This window comes from Salmo trutta, chromosome 17, assembly GCF_901001165.1.
Source record: "Salmo trutta chromosome 17, fSalTru1.1, whole genome shotgun sequence".
Classification (NCBI taxonomy): Eukaryota; Metazoa; Chordata; class Actinopteri; order Salmoniformes; family Salmonidae; genus Salmo; species Salmo trutta.
In genome coordinates, this window is record NC_042973.1 from 58955269 (window position 1) to 58962865 (window position 7597).

A 7597-nucleotide genomic window follows, 5' to 3' on the forward strand; every position below is an offset into this window, starting at 1 on the left:
CTGGCCTCAACAGGTTTTAACCAGCTCAGCTATAGACTACACCAGCATGACTAGTATCTATGTGGACCCTACTACAGTTTAACCAGCTCAGCTATAGACTACACCAGCATGACTAGTATCTATGTGGACCCTACTACAGTCTAACCAGCTCAGCTATAGACTACACCAGCATGACTAGTATCTATGTGGACCCTACTACAGTTTAACCAGCTCAGCTATAGACTACACCAGCATGACTAGTATCTATGTGGACCCTACTACAGTTTAACCAGCTCAGCTATAGACTACACCAGCATGACTAGTATCTATGTGGACCCTACTACAGTTTAACCAGCTCAGCTATAGACTACACCAGCATGACTAGTATCTATGTGGACCCTGCTACAATTTAACCAGCTCAGCTATAGACTACACCAGCATGACTAGTATCTATGTGGACCCTACTACAGTTTAACCAGCTCAGCTATAGACTACACCAGCATGACTAGTATCTATGTGGACCCTACTACAGTTTAACCAGCTCAGCTATAGACTACACCAGCATGACTAGTATCTATGTGGACCCTACTACAGTTTAACCAGCTCAGCAGTACCATAGAGATTAAACCCAGGATAGAGGGGCTGAGTGAATGTGGTCTGGACTCTGTGGAGGAGGGTCATTGTGTCAGAGACCCTGTAGAAGGACAGAGTACCTGCCTTGTGATCCAGGTACACTCCTACTCTGGAGGACTGAGGGCCTGGTACTTTAGTCTCAACATTATTGTGTCTGAAATAATAACCACCTCTATAGCACTGTAAACTCCAGGACTTGTTATTGAATCCAAATCTATTATCTGTCTCTGTTCTGCTGATGTCTTTATATGAGACTGCTGTAACAACATAACCAGTCCACTCCACCTCCCAGTAACAGCGTCCAGACAGACCCTCTCTACACTGAACCTGCCACGTGTTGGTGAATCTGTCTGGATGGTCAGGATATGGTTGAACTTGGTCTGTACAGGTCACCTTTCTGTTCCCTTCAGACAGAGAGAGGCGTGTGCCTGCTGTGTTTGGGTCCAGTGTGAGCTGACAGGAATCTGGGAGAAGAGCAGAGACCAATGACGGGAGTCAGAACAATAAGTTAAGTCAGATACTGTATCTACCCTGTCTTTGATTAGAGCACAGCAGAGATCAAATCAGAGAAATATGAGGAGTCAGATAGATACCCAGTCTTTGATTAGATCTACTATTGCTATATATTTCTAGAGGGATTGTTAGGAGTGTCAGTAAAAAGAGACTGTTAGTTACTTCACAATAAAGAGACTCACATTGTAACAACTGTTCTCTGGTCTTGGGCTCTGGAGGCAGTACAACATCCACTATATTCACTACAGACACACAAACACATTGACAGAGAAAGGGAATGTTATCATCATACCATATTCCACATGTATATGACTAGTAGGGAACTTTCAATGGTCTAAAGTTGATGTTCTGATTGTTTTCAACACACCTGTAGTGGAGATCTTGGTCCATTCTCCTTTAAGGAAGTCTTCTAGTTTCTCTCTCAGTTCAGACACAGTCTTAGTCACATCTCCAAAGTACTGAAGAGGACGGACAACGGTGCTGGGTAAGTCTGAAGATACACTGATACTGGAGAGAGACTGATAACTCTGGAGAGAGAGACAGAGAGAGAGAGAGACAGAGAGAGAGAGAGACTGAGAGAGAGACAGACAGAGAGAGACAGAGAGAGACAGAGAGAGACAGAGAGAGAGAGAGAGAGAGACAGAGAGAGAGAGAGAGACAGAGAGACAGAGACAGAGAGAGAGACAGAGAGAGAGAGACAGAGACAGAGAGAGAGAGACAGAGAGAGAGACAGAGAGAGAGAGACAGAGAGAGAGAGACAGAGAGAGAGACACCGAGAGAGGGGGACACAGAGACCCAGAGAGAGGGGGACACAGAGACCCAGAGAAAGGGGGACACAGAGAGAGGGACCCAGAAGGAGGGACACCGAGAGAGACAGAGAGAGGGACACAGAGGGACAGAGAGACACAGAGGGCCAGAGAGAGAGGGACAGAGAGACACAGAGAGAGTGGGACACAGAGAGAGGGACACAGAGAGAGGGACACAGAGAGACAGAGAGAGAGAGGGAAAGACAGAGAGACAGAGACAGAGACAGAGACAGAGACAGAGAGAGAGAGAGAGAGAGAGAGAGAGAGAGAGAGAGAGAGAGAGAGAGAGAGAGAGAGAGAGAGAGAGAGAGAGAGAGAGAGAGAGAGAGAGAGAGAGAGAGAGAGAGAGAGAGAGAGAGAGAGAGAGAGAGAGAGAGAGAGAGAGAGAGAGAGACACACACACACACACACACACACAGGGAGAGAGAGAGGGACAGAGAGGACAACATAATGATTGAGATGAATAGTTTCACATGAAGTTAATTTGATATCACATGTAACAAGACAGTTTAGTTACCTGGAGGAAATGGATGTGATCCTCTGTGTGTGAGAGCTGCTCCAGCTCAGTGCTTCTCTTCCTCAGCTCAGCTATCTCCTGCTTCAGTTGCTCCAGGACTCCTTCAGCTTCACTCACTTGAGCCTTCTCTTGGGCTCTGATCAGCTCCTTCACCTCAGAGCTCCTTCTCTCAATGGAGCGGATCAGCTCAGTAAAGATCTGATCACTGTCCTCCACTGCTGCCTGTGCAGAGTGCTGTTGAGAGAGAGAGAGAGAGAGAGAGAGACACACAGAGAGAGAGAGGGACAGAGAGGGACACACAGAGAGAGAGAGAGAGACAGGGAGAGAGAGAGAGGGACAGAGAGAGAGAGAGAGGGACAGAGAGAGAGAGAGAGAGAGGGACAGAGAGAGAGAGAGACAGAGAGAGAGAGAGGGACAGAGAGAGAGAGAGGGACAGAGAGAGAGAGAGAGGGACAGAGAGAGAGAGAGAGAGAGAGAGACAGAGAGAGAGAGAGACAGAGAGACAGAGAGACAGAGAGACAGAGAGACAGAGAGACAGAGAGACAGAGAGACAGAGAGACAGAGAGACAGAGAGAGAGAGAGAGAGAGAGAGAGAGAGAGAGAGAGAGAAAAGCAAAGAAAAGAGTCCCCTCATCCAGCTGGTCCTGGGGCTGAGTTCACAAAACCTGTTCTACTAACACACTGAAGCCTCAGGACCAGAACATCCAATCAATCAGAATAAACCAAATTACAACACAGTCAAAACAAAACTACATTGCTTATTGGGAAACACAAGCACAAACACAAAGCAAAATGCAGTGCTATCTGGCCCTAAATCGACAGTACACTATGGCTAAATATTTGACCATGGTTACTGATCAAAACCTTAGAAAAACCTTGACAAAGTACAGGCTCAGTGAGCACAGCCTTGCCATTGAGAAGGGTAGACACAGGAAAACCTGGCTCCCTGTAGAGGAAAGGCTGTGCAACCACTGCACAACAGCAGAACCTGAGACGGAGCTGCATTTCCTGACAAAATGTCAAAAATATAAAACAATTAGAGAGTGTCATTTCCCCAAATTTGAAATCCTTATTCAAGGTTTTAAAGACCTCTCTGATGAGGATAGGCTACCCATCCTGTTCGGGGAGGACGCAGAGAGCTGTGGGTTGGCAGCGCACTACATTGCTGCCTGCCATAAGTTGAGGGACAGTGTCTGACAGACCAATAAACCTGCACATGTCCTCAACTGTATGATTATTGTTATTGTTGAATGTATGGTTATATTGACCGTTGGTTATTGTTGTTACTGTTGTCCCGTTGACAATTTTTGATTCTCATTTTTATTTATTTTTATATTGTAAATATCCAAAGTAAGCTTTGGCAATATGTACATTGTTACGTCATGCCAATAAAGCGAATTGAATTGATTGAATAGAGAGAGAGAGAGAGAGAGAGAGAGAGAGAGAGAGAGAGAGGAGAGAGAGAGAGAGAGAGAGAGAGAGAGAGAGAGAGAGAGAGAGAGAGAGAGAGAGAGAGAGAGAGAGAGAGAGAGAGAGAGAGAGAGAGAGAGAGAGAGAGAGAGAGAGAGAGAGAGAGAGAGAGAGAGAGGAGAGAGAGAGAGAGAGAGAGAGAGAGGAGAGAAGAGAGAGAGAGAGAGAGAGAGAGAGAGAGAGAGAGAGAGAGAGAGAGAGAGAGAGAGAGAGAGAGAGAGAGAGAGAGAGAGAGAGAGAGAGAGAGGAGAGAGAGAGAGAGAGAGAGAGAGAGAGAGAGAGAGAGAGAGCAGTTAATAGTATCTCTACTTGCAAATTCATCTTCTGCACATCTATCACTCCAGTGTTTAATTGCTAAATTGTAATTATTTCGCCACCACGGCCTATTTATTAATTTACCTCCTTTATCTTACCTCATTTGCACAACTGTATATAGACTTTTCTATTGTGTTATTGACTGTACGTTTGTTTATTCCATGTGTAACTCTGTGTTGTTGTTTGTGTCACACTGCTTTGCTTTATCTTGGCCAGGTCGCAGTTGTAAATGAGAACTTGTTCTCAACTGGCCTACCTGGTTAAATAAGGACTTGTTCTCAACTATTACAAAATGGGAAAAGGGGAAATTATAATAATACTAAAAAACACCCTTCTAACTAACCCTACACTCATTAAAACCCACTACCCCCATTCCACTACTTTGACCCTATCTGCTCCTGCACCAGGCCAACTAACCCTACACTCATTAAAACCCACTACCCCCATTCCACTACTTTGACCCTATCTGCTCCTGCACCAGGCCAACTAACCCTACACTCATTAAAACCCACTACCCCCATTCCACTACTTTGACCCTATCTGCTCCTGCACCAGGCCAACTAACCCTACACTCATTAAAACCCACTACCCCATTCCACTACTTTGACCCTATCTGCTCCTGCACCAGGCCAACTAACCCTACACTCATTAAAACCCACTACCCCCATTCCACTACTTTGACCCTATCTGCTCCTGCACCAGGCCAACTAACCCTACACTCATTAAAACCCACTACCCCCATTCCACTACTTTGACCCTATCTGCTCCTGCACCAGGCCAACGACCTGGGAGGACAGGACACCACCACTCAACACACCCTGGAACTCTTCTGAAGTCAAATCTAGTATGACCAAATACTTCTCTGCAGCTGCCACCAAAACATATTTTTTTCTGTGATTTCCATTCCATTTCTGCGGTACAGTTGATAATCATTTGCTATGAACACTAAGAAGCCAACCTTACTGAAGCATATATCACTGGTTGGCCCATCCCTCTGTGCTGTCACAGATCTACTACTCACAGGGATCCTCTCAGGATCCCTCAGCCTTGACCCATCCTCCTCTACTTTCTTCACTGCCTCAGCAGTGACAACCTGTTCCCAACAGTGGGGTCAGTGGGATTGGATAGGGGCCCCTCTACCTCTCTCTCTCTCTCTCTCTCTCTGACTGGAGGAGACAGGTGAAATGGTGTGTCTCCTCTGGTCAACAATACTCACCTTGAGAGACTCCACAGCCTGTTGGAGCTCCTTCAGCTTCTTCTCTCTGTCCTGGAATCTCTGCTGGACCTTCTGCTGACTCATCCCCAGCTGCCTCTGTGGAGAATCACTCTTCAATGAGCTATCAAGCTTTATTAGTCCAGTAGATCAATAGTATAGTAATGTGACATAGGGCCCATAGAGAGGAAGGTCTAAAAAATGGATGGTCCATTTACTAAATGATATTTATTTGTTGCTATGTGAATGATTATAGTTTTTATGGTAGGACTACATGTATCAACAGGTTGAGACTGAACTTTGGACTCATAAAAGGCCATTCAGAATGATAATAGTGTTTGACATTATAAAATGGTGATACATCTGGAGAATCTGGGTTGACATATCAATATACTCAAGGTTTGTGTTCATATTTGTTCTGCTGAGGATCAATTTAATGTCAATGATCTCATATTCAAACAGCCTTAGTTCCTACTGTATCTTTAATTCTTTGTTTATCAGACAGTCACCAACAAGTTGTTCTGGTCTTACCTGTTTCTCAGTCCTCTCTGCTGCAGCTGACACTGTATCATGGCCTTTATGTTCATCCATTGTACACAGATAACAGATACACTGCTGATCGGTACGACAGTAAACCTCCAGCAGTTTGTCATGATGAGAGCAGATCTTCTCCTGTAGTTGTGCGGTGGCTTTGACCAGCTTGTGCTTCTTCAAAGCAGGAGATTCGTAGTGAGATTGGAGGTGAGTCTCACAGTAAGAGGCCAGACAGGACATGAGGGCTTTCTGCTCTCTGGTCCCAGTGCAGACATCACACGCCACATCTCTAGGTCCAGCATAGCACAGAGCAGGAGGGGGAGCAGCCTGGAGTCCTGTCTTCCTCAGTTTCTCCACCAGCTCAGCCAACATGTTATTTTTACTCAGCGTAAGCCTCGGACTGAAGGTCTGTCTGCACTGAGGACAGCTATAGACCCCTTTCAGAACATCCTGATCCCAGCAGCCCTCAATACAGCTCCTACAGTAACTGTGTCCACAGGGGATGGCGACTGGTTCCTTCAGTAGATCCAGACAGACAGAACAACAGAACTGGTCCTGGTCCAGCAGAACTCCCTGTTGAGCCATTTGGACGGTTGTTCACTCTCACACAGACAGACGACACAAAGACTCAGATCAGTTTCGTTTCCTCAGAAGAGAGTTTGTGAAGGGGGATGGACTTCCTGGTTCTGCCAGAGGGGTGGGGTTAGAGGGAGGGAGGGAGGGGTTAGAGGGAGGGAGGAAGAGAGAGAGGAACTGCATGCAACATCAAGAGGGAGACAAATAGTTTTGTTCCAATGTTAGAGCCCTTAACATGGAACAAATGACATAATGAATCTTAAAATGTGAGTTGTTAGAATATATGAAGGTTAACAGTTTCTATGAAGTACGTATGTATCATTATTTTAATCACCTTTATAATGCCTTATAAATCAATAAGTCCTGAGGAGGTGTGATATATGGCTATTATACAGTACCACGGCTAAGGGCTGTTCTTAGACAAGACACAACACGGATTGAGAATGATCTAACACTTTCAACAATACAATCACATTTTATTTTATTGGTTTCATACACATATTTATCAGATGTTATTGTGGGTGAAGTGAAATGCTTGTGTTCCTAGCTCCAACAGTGCAGTAATATCTAACAATGCTTGTGTTCCTGGCTCCAACAGTGCAGTAATATCTAACAATGCTTGTGTTCCTGGCTCCAACAGTGCAGTAATATCTAACAATGCTTGTGTTCCCAGCTCACAGAGGGCAAATCTAAAAAGTCAATGAAAATATTAGGACAAGCAATGTGTATATATTTATATACACTGTGTACTGTGATGTGATGCATAGACAATTTGGAGTACATCTGTAGTATATCTGAAGAATAGTAGATGTACAGTAGTAGTTATATAGGATGAACCATGACTAGAATACAGTATATACATATGAAGTGGACAGCAGTAGTTATATAGAATACAGTATATACATATGAAGTGGACAGCAGTAGTTATATAGGATGAACCAGGACTAGAATACAGTATATACATATGAAGTGGACAGCAGTAGTTATATAGGATGAACCATGACTAGAATACAGTATATACATATGAAGTGGACAGCAGTA

General features: G+C 44.7%; 1 protein-coding gene across 1 annotated transcript; it reads right to left on the reverse strand.

Annotated features, from left to right (window-relative positions):
* Window positions 1–567: 567 nt before the first annotated feature.
* Window positions 568–7107, reverse strand: LOC115152493 (tripartite motif-containing protein 16-like). Its single transcript, XM_029697359.1, has 6 exons — window positions 5978–7107; window positions 5450–5545; window positions 2449–2682; window positions 1493–1652; window positions 1308–1367; window positions 568–1076 (listed from the first exon to the last, which is right to left on the reverse strand). The coding sequence occupies exons 1-6, from the start codon at window positions 6563–6565 to the stop codon at window positions 568–570; spliced, it is 1647 nt and encodes a 548-aa protein (XP_029553219.1). The 5' UTR covers window positions 6566–7107.
* Between the last annotated feature and the right edge of the window lie 490 nt (window positions 7108–7597).